Source organism: Bombina bombina, chromosome 8 (assembly GCF_027579735.1).
Source record: "Bombina bombina isolate aBomBom1 chromosome 8, aBomBom1.pri, whole genome shotgun sequence".
Lineage (NCBI taxonomy): Eukaryota > Metazoa > Chordata > Amphibia > Anura > Bombinatoridae > Bombina > Bombina bombina.
This window is the reverse complement of record NC_069506.1, coordinates 48774691-48791894: the sequence shown is the minus strand read 5'-3', so window position 1 is coordinate 48791894 and position 17204 is coordinate 48774691. Positions and strand designations below refer to the sequence as shown.

Sequence of the window (17204 nt, the reverse complement as noted above, 5' to 3'; positions counted from 1 at the left end):
GTTTTTTTCTCTTACATTTGCAAGATGTCTCAATCTGATCTTGTCTCAGAAACCACTGTTGGATTCCTGCTGCCTGATAACAGTTCTAACAAAGATAAGTGTATCTGTTGTAAATTAGCGGAGATTATATCTCCAGCTGTAGTATGTAACAGTTGTCATGATAAGCTTTTACATGCAGAGAATGTACCCATCAGTACTAGTACTATGTCTGTTGTTCCTTCAACATCTAATATACATGATATTCCTGTGAATATAAAAGATTGTATTGCTGATGCGATTCAGAAGGCTTTGTCTGCCATTCCGCCTTCTAATAAACGTAAAAGGTCTTTTAAAACTTCTCATAAAGATGATGAATTTTCAAATGACCGAAAACATACTGAATTATCCTCCTCTGATGAGGATCTATCTGATTTAGAAGATCCTACCTCAGATATTGACACTGACAAATCTACTTATCTCTTTAAGATGGAGTATATTCGTTCCTTGTTGAAAGAAGTGTTAATTACTTTGGATATTGACGAAACTAGTCCTCTTGATATTAAAACTAGTAAACGTTTAAATTCTGTTTATAAACCTCCTGTGGTTACTCCAGAGGTTTTTCTAGTTCCTGATGCTATTTCTGATATGATTTCAAAGGAATGGAATAGGCCTGGTACTTCTTTTATTCCTTTTTCTAGGTTTAAAAAGTCTGCATGATGGTGCGGCCCTCATTCCAGTTCAGCTAGTGGGGTACAGATTACAATTTTTCCAGAACATTTGGGCAGATTCTGTCCAAAATCATTGGATTCAGAGGATTGTCTCTCAAGGGTATTGAATAGGATTCAGAATGAGACCTCCTGTGAGAAGATTTGTTCTCTCACGCGTTCCAGCAAATCCAGTGAAGGCTTAGGGTTTTCTGAAGTGTGTTTCAGATCTAGAGCTTTCAGGGGTAATCATACCAGTTCCGTTTCAGGAACAGGGTCTGGGGCTTTATTCAAATCTATTCATTGTCCCAAAGAAAGAAAATTCATTCAGGCCAGTTCTGGATCTGAAAATTTGGAACCGTTTTGTAAGAGTGCCAACTTTCAAAATGGTGACTATAAGGACTATTCTGCCTTTTGTTCAGCAAGGTCATTACATGTCCACGATAGACTTACAGGATGCATAGCTTCACATTCCGATTCATCCAGATCACTATCGGTTTCTGAGATTCTCTTTTCTAGACAAGCATTACCAATTTGTCGCTCTCTCATTTGGCCTAGCGACAGCTGAAATAATTTTTTCAAAAGTTCTCGGTGCCCTACTCTCTGTAATCAGAGAACAGGGTATTGCGGTGTTTCCTTATTTGGACGATATCTTGGTACTAGCTCAGTCTTTACATTCTGCAGAATCTCATATGAGTCAACTAGTGTTGTTTCTTCAAAGACATGGTTGGAGGATCAATTTACCAAAAAGTTCCTTGATTCCTCAGACAAGGGTCACCTTTTTAGGTTTCCAGATAGATTCAGTGTCCATGCCTCTGTCTCTAACAGACAAGAGACAAATAAAATTGGTTTCAGCTTGTCGGAACCTTCAGTCTCAGTCATTCCCTTCAGTGGCTTTGTGCATGGAAGTTTTAGGTCTCATGACTGCAGCATCTGACGTGATCCCCGTTGCTCGTTTTCATATGAGACCTCTCCAGCTTTGTATGCTGAATCAATGGTGCAGGGATTATACAAATATATCACAATTAATATCCTTAAATCCCAATGTTCGACTCTCTCTGACTTGGTGGTTAGACCACCATCGTATAGTTCAAGGGGCCTCCTTTGTTCGTCCAACCTGGACTGTAATCACAACAGATGCAAGTCTTTCAGGTTGGGAGCTGTCTGGGGATCACTGACAGCACAAGGGGTTTGGAAATCTCAAGAGGCGAGGTTACCAATCAATATTTTAGAACCCGGTGCTATTTTCAGGGCTCTTCAGGTTTGGCCTCTATTGAAGAAAGAACCATTCATTTGTTTTCAGACGGACAATGTCACAACTGTGGCATATGTCAATCATCAGGGTGGGACTCGCAGCCCCCTAGCTATGAAAGAAGTATCTTGGATACTTGCTTGGGAGGAATCCAGCTCTTGTCTAATTTCTGTGGTACATATCCCAGGTGTAGATAATCGGGAAGCGGATTATCTCAGCCGTCAGACTTTACATCCGGGGGAGTGGTCACTCCATCCAGATGTGTTTTTTCAGATTGTTCAGATGTGGGGTCTTCCAGAAATAGATCTGATGGCTTCCCATCTGAACAAGAAACTTTCCAGGTACCTGTCCAGGTCCAGGGATCCTCAGGTGGAGTCAGTAGATGCATTAGCAGTTCCTTGTTTTTACCAACCTGCTTATATCTTCCCATCTCTAGTTCTTCTAAAAGTGATCTCCAAGATCATCATGGAACATTCGTCTGTATTTCTGGTAGCACCAAAATGGCCTCACAGGTTCTGTTATGCGGACCTTGTCCGGATGTCCAGTTGTCAACCATGGCCACTTCCTTTAAGACCAGATCTTCTGTCTCAAGGACCGTTTTTCCATCAGGATCTCAAATCATTAAATTTGAAGGTATGGAAATTGAACGCTTTGTGCTTAGTCATAGAGGTTTCTCTGACTCAGTGATTGATACTATGTTACAGGCTCATAAATCTGTTTCTAGAAAGATTTATTATCGAGTTTGGAAGACTTATATTTTATGGTGTTCTTTTCATAAATTCTCTTGGCATTCTTTTAGAATTCCTAGAATTTTACAGTTTATTCAGGATGGTTTGGATAAAGGTTTGTCTGCAAGTTCCTTGAAGGGACAAATCTCTGCTCTTTCTGTTTTATTTCACATAAAGATTGCTAAACTTCCTGATATTCACTGTTTTGTTCAGGCTTTGGTCCGTATCAAGCCTGTCATTAAATCAATCTCTCCTCCTTGGAGTCTTAATTTGGTCTTGAGAGCTTTACAGGCTCCTCCTTTTGAGCCTATGCATTCTTTGGATATTAAACTACTTTCTTAGAAAGTGTTGTTCCTTTTGGCTATCTCTTCTGCTAGAAGAGTTTCTGAATTATCTGCTCTTTCTTGCGAGTCACCTTTTCTGATTTTTCATCAAGATAAGGCAGTTTTGCAGACTTCATTTACATTTTTACCTAAAGTTGTGAATTCTAACAACATTAATAGGGAAATTGTTGTCCCGTCTTTGTGTCCTAATTCTAAGAATTCTTTGGAGAGATCCTTACATTCTCTGGATGTTGTAAGAGCTTTGAAATATTATGTTGAAGCTACTAAAGATTTCAGGAAGACTTCTAGTCTATTTGTTGTCTTTTCTGGTTCTAGGAAAGGTCAGAAAGCTTCTGCCATTTCATTGGCATCTTGGTTAAAGCTTTTGATTCATAAGGCTTATGTGGAGTTGGGTCAGGCCCCGCCTCAGAGAATCACAGCTCATTCTACTAGATCAGTCTCCACTTCGTGGGCTTTTTTTAGAATGAAGCTTCAGTTGATCAGATTTGCAAAGCAGCGACTTGGTCTTCTTTGCATACATTTACTAAATTCTACCGTTTTTATGTATTTGCCTCTTCGGGAGCAGTTTTTGGTAGAAAAGTTCTTCAGGCAGCTGTTTCAGTTTGATTTCCTCTGCTTATGTTTTAAGTTTTTTTTCTTTTCAATTATAAGGAAAACGTATTCTTTTGGTTGTGGTTTTCATTTTTCAGCGGAAAATGGCTGTTTTTATTTTATCCCTCCCTCTCTAGTGGCTCTTCTGTGGAGTTCCACATCTTGGGTATTACTATCCCATACGTCACTAGCTCATGGACTCTTGCCAATTACATGAAAGAAAACATAATTTATGTAAGAACTTACCTGATGAATTCATTTCTTTCATATTGGCAAGAGTCCATGAGACTCGCCCTTTTTATGGTGGTTATGTTTTTTTTGTATAAAGCACAATTATATTTCCAGTTCCTTTTTTGATGCTTTTTACTCCTTTCTCTATCACCCCACTACTTGGGTATTCGTTAAACTGAATTGTGGGTGTGGTGAGGGGTGTATTTATAGGCATTTTGAGGTTTGGGAAACTTTGCCCCTCCTGGTAGGATTGTATATCCCATACGTCACTAGCTCATGGACTCTTGCCAATATGAAATAAATTAATTTATCAGGTAAGTTCTTACATAAATTATGTTTTCATAGTTAAATTACGTGATAAGGGGGCAAAATAGATAATAAAAATATACTGCAAAGTTGTTTTACTATGCTTGTTTAAAAATTCTATGTTACAATATCAGTTTCATGTCCTTTCTCAGCTACAGATCATCCCACTAACATTGTTTAAACTAACAGTTTAAACAAAACACCTAGTACGCAGTGTGTATAATAGGGGAAAGCATACAGATCCCTCGTGAGGAGCTGAATGCTGAAAAAGGGGGCCACGCGTGGGATTCGGCTCTTTCCGGAGTCAAATTTATTCTTCTGAAAGTTCAACACAGTAGAATCAGTGCAAATCCAGATCCTAGTGTGTTAAACTATTACACGAATAAATGCGGCTCCGGAAAGAGTTGAATCCCACGAACGGCCATATACCTTTACATTCAGATCTTCTTGAAGGGTGTTAACGCACACCCCTAGTGCATAACTAGTGATGAAATATTCCATATGCTGTCATTCCAAACCTAGAAACATTTAAAGTAAGTTAAAAATGGTGGGAAATACTTTAGAAAGTATATGTTTCTTTATTTATAATCAGAAAACCTGTGCAGCAGTGAAAAATTAGTTTCGGACGCATCTTTTGGAACGAATATTCTGAAATATTCGTTTTTCACTATATTTGTCTGCTGCAGTATTCAATATTAGTTAAAATGAAATGAATAATGAATATTTGGGGAACATTTACACCTGAATCCTTTATACTAACCTCTAGCGTGCTTAAGAGTCGCGCTGATCCCAACCTTTCTTCATCGACACTCGAGCCGGGCTAATAGGAGGCTTAGCACAGCGGATCTTATGGTCTGCGCTAAAGAACCTTTGCGTTTTAACGCAGGCCCTGCCCAGGATTCGTGACGAAAACACAGATATTCGTTTTAAGTGTTTAACCCTTTACAGCTAACTTAAAAGGAACAAATTAATATTGACACATTTCATCAGTATTTCTTTGTTTTCTTTAAATTAGTTAATTCGTACAGATATTAGTTTTGTGAAAATGAAACGAATATCTGTGTTTTCGTCATAAATTCACATTCAAAACAAAGGCACAAGCCTTATAATCAGTATTTGTCACACAGCATGAAAGCTACCGCTTGGAGGGTATTTTCTAGTAAGGAGCAGATTCATAGTTACAGTGATGCTATAAGGACATATAAAGCATTGGTGGTAGGGCTGGACTATATAGGTTAGATAGGTCTCTGCTCTGTTAAAGGGACAACAAACATTCTGGTGTTGATTGTCCCTTTAAACAATTGCTTCTATTAATGCCCATTTTCAGTGCCATATGAATATAATAAGGTGGCACTGTCCTCTGAATTTCACTCCTGCCTATAAAATCACGGTATTGGTCTCTACATATGTCTTTTGAAAGACGATATATAACTACAAAATAATGACTTTATAATTTAATGCTAAAGTTACCTTATTAAAAGACGTAATTAGGCTATTACTGAGAAAACTGTATTTTTCAAACCTATGTTCACAAATCCATTTTTTTGTCACAGTTTTACCTTTGCTAGTGATTAATATAATATATTTTGTATATAACCCAGTGATTTCTCTGATTTGTAAGCTTGCACATGCATGTTTGATTTATTTTTCACTTCTCATTAATGTTTTATGTATTTATTGTCAGGATATTGACTGGGTGCAGACGGAGAAGCACGTGTTTGAACAAGCATCCAATAACCCATTTCTAGTCGGTTTGCATTCCTGCTTTCAAACGCCAAGTCGGTAAGCATTTTTTATTACCTTGTTATAAAAATTGTAATAATTTGTTCATTAAAAAAAAAAAAAAGCTTTTATCCAAATTCACACATTTTTGGTATTCGAGGAATTTCCATTTTGCTTCTGCACATTTTAAATAAAGTTGTTATTTTTTTAACCCTATATTTACTGGTCTTAATGGATTAACTTATTACTGTATATTCTGTAAGAAAATGCAACACATTAAGCCAGTGCTTGATTGCACAAACCTAAGTATTGCTTATCGGAGATAGATCATCTGATCAGCTTGAAACTGTAGCACCTTAGCTGCAGGAAACAATTAAACGTCCTAATGGAAAACTCCTCTGTATGTCAATAGACCCTTTTAGTAAGTAAAACAGAACTACTCACATTCATGTTAAACTTTACAGTACAAGTTTAGTAACTTTTAGTAACCTTATCATTTGGATCAGCTAGCTAATACCAGAGGAGATTTCCCATCCACTAGATGGCATGAGAAGAATTTGATCATACCCACCACACTCAGACTAGCTCCCTTAATTTGTAGTTCTGTCCATCACAAAGTGTACAGGGCAAATTTCCTTTCCCATAACTAATGGAGATAGTTCTCTGCTATTTTTTCTGACTGTGGTACCATAGAAAACTGAAAGGTTTCTGGGTGTCAAAATGATCTCTGTGCAGGCTGGCATTCAATGACTTCCAGGCTGGTATGCAATGACTTCCAGGCTGGTATGCAATAACTTCCAGGTTGGTATGCAATGACTTCCAGGCTTTTCATGCTGGTCTGCCAGTCTCCTGTGGGCACCATCATGTTTCCCCTGGTAAAAGATGAGGAGTGCATGGCAACAAGTATTTGTTTGCACAGCATCTCTGGTGTCAAAAATGTACATGGAATCCATGTCAAATCAGAGAAGCAGCTACAAGACACTGAGAGCTCGATTTATCAAGCCCTTCTCCTCCCTATGACTGCGATTTATAAAGCAGCGGTTTTAGGTGGAGAATTTCAATCTCCCTGGTCTCTTCCAAACAGGGAGATTGACAGCTCTTGCCCGCGTGTAATTTGCTGTGCGCGGGCAGGGGGTGGGATTGCAGGCAAGCACAAAATAGCACTCGTATGCAATGTTGAATTCCGCCAGTGGATTGCTGCCCGCCAGCAGTGAGCTAGGGCCGACAGGGGTGAATATGTATGCCTCTGTCTGCCCTTACTTAATAAATCTATCCCTAAGCAGTGAAATCTGGTCTGGAGCACTTGTGGGGCAGGTTTGCATATGCAAGCCTGTTTCCTGCAATGTAAGAAGCAGTGGTCATTACACTCTACGCCACCTCTGAGGTGGTGAGGGAAAATCACAGAGAGCGAGCTCTCGTTGAGCAACAATCCCTTCTCTTACGCGATTGGTCACACGAGAGAAGGGGTGGGCATTACACGCTCACTTGAGCGTGTAATGATACATACGGGCAGCGAGCTGAGAAGCTTGTCCGCTCGCTTCTTCTTACATGGGGCCCTATGTATAAATTATTTCCTTTTCTTTAAGAATTTATAACTTCATTAATTTCAACTCCTCCTAAAGTTGAATCTACCATAGCTCGTCTTTCTAAAAAGTTTGATACTGATGATTCTGGAGCCTTTAAAGTTTAAATGGCAAAGTCTCTTAAAACTGCATGCTCTGTCTGAATCATAAAAGTTTAATTTTGACCTTAGTGTCTCTTTAATTGTAAAGCCAGTTAACGTGTTTCCACAAATATGCTGTAGCAGTGGTATTATAATCCATAAATGCACCCTGCAGCTACAGAAAAGGCACAGAAGGGGTTAAATATATAAATATATATATATATATAGATATATGTTTACTGTCCCTTTGATGTATGTAGCCCAAAATCTTTATTTCTTTCATGTAATTAGCAAGAGTCCATGAGCTAGTGACGTATGGGATATACATTCCTACCAGGAGGGGCAAAGTTTCCCAAACCTTAAAATGCCTATAAATACACCCCTCACCACACCCACAATTCAGTTTTACAAACTTTGCCTCCGATGGAGGTGGTGAAGTAAGTTTGTGCTAGATTCTACGTTGATATGCGCTCCGCAGCAAGTTGGAGCCCGGTTTTCCTCTCAGCGTGCAGTGAATGTCAGAGGGATGTGAGGAGAGTATTGCCTATTTGAATGCAGTGATCTCCTTCTACGGGGTCTATTTCATAGGTTCTCTGTTATCGGTCGTAGAGATTCATCTCTTACCTCCCTTTTCAGATTGACGATATACTCTTATATATACCATTACCTCTACTGATTCTCGTTTCAGTACTGGTTTGGCTTTCTACTACATGTAGATGAGTGTCCTGGGGTAAGTAAGTCTTATTTTCTGTGACACTCCTAGCTATGGTTGGGCACTTTGTTTATAAAGTTCTAAATATATGTATTCAAACATTTATTTGCCTTGACTCAGAATGTTCAACTTTCCTTATTTTTCAGACAGTCAGTTTCATATTTGGGATAATGCATTTTAATTTAACATATTTTACCTTAAAATTTGACTTTTTCCCTGTGGGCTGTTAGGCTCGCGGGGGCTGAAAATGCTTCATTTTATTGCGTCATTTTTGGCGCGGACTTTTTTGGCGCAAAAATTCTATTTCCGTTTCCGGCGTCATACGTGTCGTCGGAAGTTGCGTCATTCTTTGACGTTATTTTGCGCCAAAAATGTCGGCGTTCCGGATGTGGCGTCATTTTTGGCGCCAAAAGCATTTAGGCGCCAGATAATGTGGGCGTCTTTTTTGGCGCTAAAAAATTTGGGCGTCATTTTTGTCTCCACATTATTTAAGTCTCATTATTTATTGCTTCTGGTTGCTAGAAGCTTGTTCACTGGCATTTTTTTCCCATTCCTGAAACTGTCATTTAAGGAATTTGATCAATTTTGCTTTATATGTTGTTTTTTTCTTTTACATATTGCAAGATGTTCCACGTTGCAACTGAGTCAGAAGTTACTACAGGAAAATCACTGCACAGTGCTGGAGCTACCAAGCTAAGTCTGCTATAAACTTTTGGTATCTGTTTCTCCAGCTGTTATTTGTATTGCATGTCATGTCAAACTTATTAATGCAGATAAAATTTCCTTTAGTACTGTTACATTACCTGTTGCTGTTCCGTCAACATCTAATTTTCAGAGTGTTCCTGATAACATATGAGATTTTATTTATTTTAAATCCATTAAGAAGGCTATGTCTGTTATTTCTCCTTCTAGTATACATAAAAGTCTTTTAAAACTTCTCTTTTTTTCAGATGAATTTTTAAATGAACATCATCATTTTGATGCTGATAAATCTTTGTATTTGTCCAAGATGGAATTTATTCGTTCTTTACTTAAAGAAGTGTTATTTGCATTAGAAATAGAGGATTCTGGTCCTCTTGATACTAAATGTAAACGTTTAAATAAGGTAGTTATTCCAGAGGTGTTTTATCTCCCTGATGCTATTTCTGAAGTAATTTCCAGGGAATGGAATAATTTGGGTAATTTATTTACTCCTTCTAGACGTTTAAGCAAATTATATCCTGTGCCATCTGACAGATTAGAGTTTTTTGGGACAAAAATCCCTAAGGTTATGGGGCTGTCTCTACTCCTGCTAATGTACTACTATTCCTATGGCAGATAGTACTTCATTTAAGGATCCTTTAGATAGGAAAATTGAATCCTTTCTAAGAAAAGCTTACTTATGTTCAGGTAATCTTCTTAGACCTGCTATATTTTTAGCGGATGTTGCTGCAGCTTCAACTTTTTGGTTAGAAGCTTTAGCGCAACAAGTAACAGATCATAATTTTATAGCATTATTATTATTCTATAACATGCTAATAATTTTATTGGTGATACCATCTTTTGATATCATTAGAGTTGATGTCAGGTATATGTCTCTAGCTATTTTAGCTAGAAAAGCTTTATGGATTAAACTTGGAATACTGTCATGTCTTCTAAGTCAACTTTGCTTTCCCTTTCTTTCAGGGTAAATAATCATTTCGTTCCTTTCCTCACAACAAGGAACAAAAGCCTGATCCTTCATCCTCAGGAGCGGTATCAGTTTGGAAACTATTTCCAGTTTGGAATATATCCGAGCTTTATAGAAACCTATAGCCAGCTCCTAAGTACCTATGAAGGTGCGGCCCTTATTCCAGCTCAGCTGGTATGGGGCAGATTACGTTTTCTTCAAAGAAATTTGGATCAATTCCGTTCTTAATCTCTGGTTTCAGAAACATTGTTTCAGAAAGGTACAGAATTGGCTTCAAGTTAAGGCCTCCTGCTAAGAGATTCTTTTCTTTCCCGTGTCCCAGTTAACACAGCAAGGCTCAGCATTTCTGAAATGTGTTTCAGATCTAGAGTTGGCTGGAGTATTTATGCCAGTTCCAGTTCTGGAACAGGGGCTGGGGTTTTATTTTATCTCTTCATTGTACCAAAGAAGGTCAATTCCTTCAGACCAGTTCTGGATCTATCATTATTGAATCGTTATGTTAGGATACCAACATTCAAGATGGTTACTGTAGGACTATCCTGCCTTTTGTTTAGCAAGGGCATTATATGTCTACAATAGATTTACAGGATGTGTATCTGCATATTCCGATTCATCCAGATTACTTTTAGTGTCTGAGATTCTCTTTTTAGACAAGCATTACCAGTTTTGTGGCTCTACCGTTTGGCCTAGCCTCAGTTCCAAGAATTTTTTTCAAAGGTTCTCGGTGCCCTTCTTTCTGTATTCAGAGAATAGGGTTTTGGTATTTCCTTATTTGGACGATATCTTGGTACTTGCTCAGTCTTCTCATTTTCGTAGAATCTCATACGAATCGACTTGTGTTGTTTCTTCAAGTTCATGGTTGGAGGATCAATTTACCAATCAGTTCATTGATTCCTCAGACAAGGGTAACCTTTTTAGGTTTCTAGATAAATTCAGTGTCTATGACTCTGTCCTTGTCAGTCAAGAGAAGTTTAACATTGATATCAGCTTGTCAAAACCTTCAGTCACAATCATTCCCTTTGGTAGCCTTATGCATGGAAATGTTGGGTCTTAGGACTGCCGCATCAGATGCGATCTCCTTTGCTCGTTTTTACATGCGACCTCTTCAGCTCTGTATGCTGAACCAATGGTGCAGGGATTACTCAAAGATATCTCAATTAATATCTTTAAACCGATTTTATGTCACTCTCTGACATGGTGGACAGATCACCATCGTTTAGTTCAGGGGGCTTCTTTGTTCTTCCGACCTGGACTGTAATCTCAACAGATGCTAGTTTTACAGGTTGGGGAGCTGTATGGGGGTATCTGACGGCACAAGGGGTTTGGGAATCTCAGGAGGTGAGATTTCCGATCAATATTTTGGAACTCCGTGCAATTTTCAGAGCTCTTCAGTCTTGGCCTCTTCCGAAGAGAGAGTTGTTCATTTGTTTTCAGATAAGACAATGTCACATCTGTGGCATACATCAATCATCAAGGAGGGACTCACAGTCCTCTGGCTATGAAAGAAGTATCTCGAATTTTGGTTTGGGCGGAATCCAGCTCCTGTCTAATCTCTGCGGTTTATATCCCAGGTATGGACAATTGGAAAGCGGATTATCTCAGTCGCCAAACGTTGCATCCGGGCGAATGGTCTCTTCACCCAGAGGTATTTCTTCAGATTGTTCAAATGTGGGAACTTCCAGAAATAGATCTGATGGCTTCTCATCTAAACAAGAAACTTCCCAGGTATCTGTCCAGATCCCGGGATCCTCAGGCGGAGGCAGTGGATGCATTTTCACTTCCTTGGAAGTATCATCCTGCCTATATCTTTCCGCCTCTAGTTCTTCTTCCAAGAGTAATCTCCAAGATTCTGAAGGAATGCTCGTTGTTCTGCTGGTAGCTCCGGCATGGCCTCACAGGTTTTGGTATGAGGATCTTGTCCGGATGGCCTCTTGCCAACCGTGTACTCTTCCGTTAAGACCAGACCTTTTGTCTCAAGGTCCTTTTTTTCCATCAGGATCTGAAATCCTTAAATTTAAAGGTATGGAGATTGAACGCTTGATTCTTGGTCAAAGAGGTTTCTCTGACTCTGTGATTAATACTATGTTACAGGCTCGTAAATCTGTATCCAGAGAGATATATTATAGAGTCTGGAAGACTTATATTTCTTGGTGTCTTTCTCATCATTTTTCTTGGCATTCTTTTAGAATACCGAGAATATTACAATTTCTTCAGGATGGTTTAGATAAGGGTTTGTCCGCAAGTTCCTTGAAAGGTCAAATCTCTGCTCTTTCTGTTCTTTTTCAACAGAAAGATTGCTATTCTTCCTGATATTCATTGTTTTGTACAAGCTTTGGTTCGTATAAAGCCTGTCATTAAGTCAATTTCTCCTCCTTGGAGTTTGAATTTGGTTCTGGGGGCTCTTCAAGCTCCTCCATTTGAACCTATGCATTCATTGGATATTAAATTACTTTCTTGGAAAGTTTTGTTCCTTTTGGCCATCTCTTCTGCCAGAAGAGTTTCTGAATTATCTGCTCTTTCTTGTGAGTCTCCTTTTCTGATTTTTTCATCAGGATAAGGCGGTGTTGCGAACTTCTTTTGAATTTTTACCTAAGTTGTGAATTCCAACAACATTAGTAGAGACATTGTGGTTCCTTCATTATGTCCTAATCCTAAGAATTCTAAGGAGAAATCGTTGCATTCTTTGGATGTTATTAGAGCTTTGAAATATTATGTTGAAGCTATTAAGTCTTTCCGAAAGACTTCTGGTTTATTTGTTATCTTTTCCGGTTTTAGAAAGGCCAGAAAACTTCTGCCATTTCTTTGGCATCTTGGTTGAAATCTTTATTTCATCTTGCCTATTTTGAGTCGGGTAAGACTCCGCCTCATAGGATTACAGCTCATTCTACTAGGTCAGTTTCTACTTCCTGGGCGTTTAGGAATGAAGCTTCGGTTGATCAGATTTGCAAAGTGGCAACTTGGTTCTCTTTGCATACCTTTACCAAATTCTACCATTTTGTTGTATTTTCTTCTTCTGAAGCAGTTTTTGGTAGAAAAGTACTTCAGGCAGCGGTTTCAGTTTGAATCTTCTGCTTATGTTTTTCATTAAACTTTATTTTGGGTGTGGATTATTTTCAGCAGGAATTGGCTGTCTTTATTTTATCCCTCCCTCTCTAGTGACTCTTGTGTGGAAAGATCCACATCTTGGGTAGTCATTATCCCATACGTCACTAGCTCATGGACTCTTGCTAATTACATGAAAGAAAACATAATTTATGTAAGAACTTACCTGATAAATTCATTTCTTTCATATTAGCAAGAGTCCATGAGGCCCGCCCTTTTTTGTGGTGGTTATGATTTTTTGTATAAAGCACAATTATTCCAATTCCTTATTTTATATGCTTTCGCACTTTTTTCTTATCACCCCACTTCTTGGCTATTCGTTAAACTGAATTGTGGGTGTGGTGAGGGGTGTATTTATAGGCATTTTAAGGTTTGGGAAACTTTGCCCCTCCTGGTAGGAATGTATATCCCATACGTCACTAGCTCATGGACTCTTGCTAATATGAAAGAAATGAATTTATCAGGTAAGTTCTTACATAAATTATGTTTTTGCACAAAGCTATGCTGGGAGAGACCACCCCAACATATCTCTGTGATGAGATTAAAACAATTCAGGGTTAATATTGTTCCATCTGCAGTTTCAAATCCCAAACAAGATTAATTTAATTAGACATACAACGTTAAAAAGTGCAAGGGTGTAGTTACCTATCAATCACATGTTAAAATGTAACCTTTATTTATATTATTGAAAGAAAAAAAATACTATTTCAATGCATTATTCTTATAAATAATAAAGCAGATTAAAAATTGGAGATAACACTCCACATAAGGCTCCAGTGAGACGCGTTTCGCTCACGCTTCTTCAGAATATATACAGTATATTTCACTATAGTTTTTATATAATGCTTCAGGTTGAATGCTGCTGTTTATTTCCTCCTGTAGGTTGTTTTTGGTCATAGAATATGTAAATGGAGGGGACCTCATGTTTCATATGCAACGGCAAAGAAAACTTCCTGAAGAACACGCCAGGTAAAAGAAAAACAAAGTAATGTGATGTAGTAATTTGTTGTTCACCACCCGAAATCTTACCAAAATATACTAAAACAGAATTGTTAGCATTTGCTTTGTAGCAGCTTTATAGTAAGAATTGTCTTTAAATTCTAGTTGATTTTAGTGGCAGTTTTACTTCCTCTGTAAAGTATTTTGCACTTGGGGGAAAAAGATAAATGAATATAAAAGTAACGCTGGTTTACGAAATGATGCGCAAAACTAAAGACAGGTGGAAGGAATAATTTAATTCAACACATTGCCATTAAAAACAAAAATTACTCTATTTACCCTGGACATAGAGCTGGTTGGTTGTATATGTTCCATTAGCAGCATTCTTTAAACAGCATCTCAATTAATTCAAACTATCAGTAACAAGCTGTGTTTCATATGAAGTTGCTAATCAACTACTTATATATTGTATGTACTGTAGGGACATAGGTCCAACTATTATTAAATATAAGTCACACGTTCTGCTATCTTCAATACCATCTATTTGATCCTCTGTGTAGTCAATTTAAATATGAGATCATTACAAATTTGTTCACAAATCATTACAATTTTTTTTGTCAACTTAACATTTTTATTGGCCTTTTTAAACACTTACAGTAAAATCAGTGCCACAAATAATCATAAAAAAATGTAGAGAGATGCACTAAACAAATAGCGTCTAGCTATATTACTGAACTCGTTCACAATAAAGCGCTGGGGAGCAATGAGGTGACAAGTGGATCTTAAATCATATAGTGATGTGAAGCGATACTTCTATAATAGGTTAAATATAACCAATAAAAAGAGTCTTAAAAAACAAACAGTTTTAAAACAATCAATAGAAATATTTAATGGTTAAATGACACTGGCTTTAAAATATATATATCAGAACACATTTGGTGTTTTCCAAAATGCATACATATAAACAAGAAATAATGTATAAAAAGTTAAAATACTGATAAGTGATCGGTCACTAAAAAAGTCTAGATAAACTTTTCAAAGTCCAGGCTAACTTTTAAGAACACTGGTATATCATATGTGTGAGAGAGGAGATGGTTCTGTCCTGCTCAAATATTATCCGCAAGGGAAAATACAAGATTGAAAGTTTGCTACTCAAAACAATTTCTCCTTAGTAGTAATAAAAAGTTAAAATACTGATAAGTGATCGGTCACTAAAAAAGTCTAGATAAACTTTTCAAAGTCCAGGCTAACTTTTAAGAACACTGGTATATCATATGTGTGAGAGAGGAGATGGTTCTGTCCTGCTCAAATATTATCCGCAAGGGAAAATACAAGATTGAAAGTTTGCTACTCAAAACAATTTCTCCTTAGTAGTAATATAAGGACTGTGTAAATCTTTGTACTTAACTTGTAGTTCCATTGTAGCATACAAACATCCGCTGCCTATTTTCGCTCGTTAAGATAGGCTCGACCCTCTATCATTTCTCACAAATGCTGTGTAATAATGATGATATTGTAAAATAAATGTGTTGTGTTACAGAAATTTGTTGTTCTTCACTGTTACTGACCATTTATTGCTTTCTTAAGGTTTTATGCTGCTGAAATTTGTATAGCTCTAAACTTTCTACATGAACGGGGAATCATCTACAGAGACCTGAAACTAGATAATGTTCTCTTAGACGCTGATGGTCACATCAAGTTAACAGACTATGGCATGTGTAAGGTGAGTAGCAAATAGGACTAGCGCTACAATTTATTTGAAAAAGTTTTATTAAGTTTTCATAACAGGTTATGCATAAAAAATGTCGGCAAGTACAATCAGATTAATTAGATGAAATGTAAGCAATCAGCAGAATATTAATGGTGTCTATCTCTTACCCATATTGGGTTGAGACCATTTTATAGCATTTTATACCAATATATACCATTTTATACCATTTTATATGATTTAATGCAATTTTATACATTTTTATACGTTTGTATACGCTTTTAAACTGTGCTACACGGTAGCCCCTCGTTTACATAAAGGAATATGAAAAATTTTAGCAAATGTTAAGTATTAACAGAATCAACAAGAGCAAGGTCTACCCATAAAATGGTATCAGAGAAAAGTCGTCCGTTATCAGTTGGTCAGCTGGTCATTTGATCAGTTGGCCCCGGCTCTCTCAGAGGTGTGCAACAATGCATTGGTTGAAATTATTGGGGCTCTATGTTTCTTTGTATTCTGGATTCGTGGTACATAATTAATGGCTCCCACTGTATGATGAATTCATCTTTGGTATTTAGATTCTCAGCAGCTAAGCTAGCCATTTCATAATGATGAATTATTTTTTTTGCAATGAAGGTGAAGTTCGGTGGAGTGGATTTCCAATACTGTGCTATGCAAACTCTAACCACCATGCAAATGGTCATGACTAGTTTTTGATGTTGTCTTAAAATATTAGAGATCGGAAAGTGTAATAGGGCCTGTTCCGGTGTCAGTTGTATATGTTTATGGAAAAGATCGCTAAGAAATTTTGAAGTGTTTTCCCAAATTTCTTTCGCTCTCTCACACTCCCACCACATATGCATGTACGTCCCCCTTTCATTACATCCTCTGTAGCAAAGATTCGGGGAGGGTCCTTCTAACCCACCGAATCTAGTCGGATATATATACCATTTGAATGCTACCATGAGATAGTTCTCTTTCAGCATAGCATTATGTGAGAAGGAGAGGCCTCTGTCTAGATTAGTTAGCCAAGTCTCCAAGGACCAAGTCCTATTAAGGTCTTGTTCCCATTTCAGAATATGCGGGGGTTTGGCCTCTCTAGATTTGCTATTGAAAATAAGATATAGTGTAGAGATTGTTCTATGCACCGGTTCTTTAGCTAGGCATAAAGATTCGAAAGTTGTACTCAATGGTAGTTTGGAAAGCTCAGTTACTGCATGAGTTCTAGATTTTAACTGTAGATAATGATACCATATATTTTTGTCATTTGGGTCAATGTCCCTGTATTGTTCATACGAAAGAAAACCTCCCTCAACATAAACGTCTGCAATTCTATACAGTCCTTTGTTAGCCCATTTAGTCTGTGTGTGGGAATCTATTGTGGTTTGTGGTTAGCGCTACAATTTAAAGGGACAATCTACTTGAAAAATGTTATTGTTTAAAAAGATAGATAATCCCTTTATTACCCATTCCCCAGTTTTCCATAACCGACACTGTTATAATAATAAATGTTTTACCTCTGTGATTACCTTGTATCTAAGCCTCTGCAGAATG

General features: G+C 37.6%; 1 protein-coding gene across 1 annotated transcript in view; it reads left to right on the top strand.

Annotated features, from left to right (window-relative positions):
- PRKCZ (protein kinase C zeta) overlaps positions 1–17204 on the top strand; it is a 508310-nt gene that overhangs the window by 410262 nt on the left and 80844 nt on the right. Inside the window, exons 11-13 of the mRNA XM_053690355.1 lie at positions 5820–5917; positions 13886–13972; positions 15530–15665. Of these exons, the coding sequence (XP_053546330.1) occupies positions 5820–5917; positions 13886–13972; positions 15530–15665 (321 nt within the window). The remainder of the gene's footprint in view (positions 1–5819; positions 5918–13885; positions 13973–15529; positions 15666–17204) is intronic.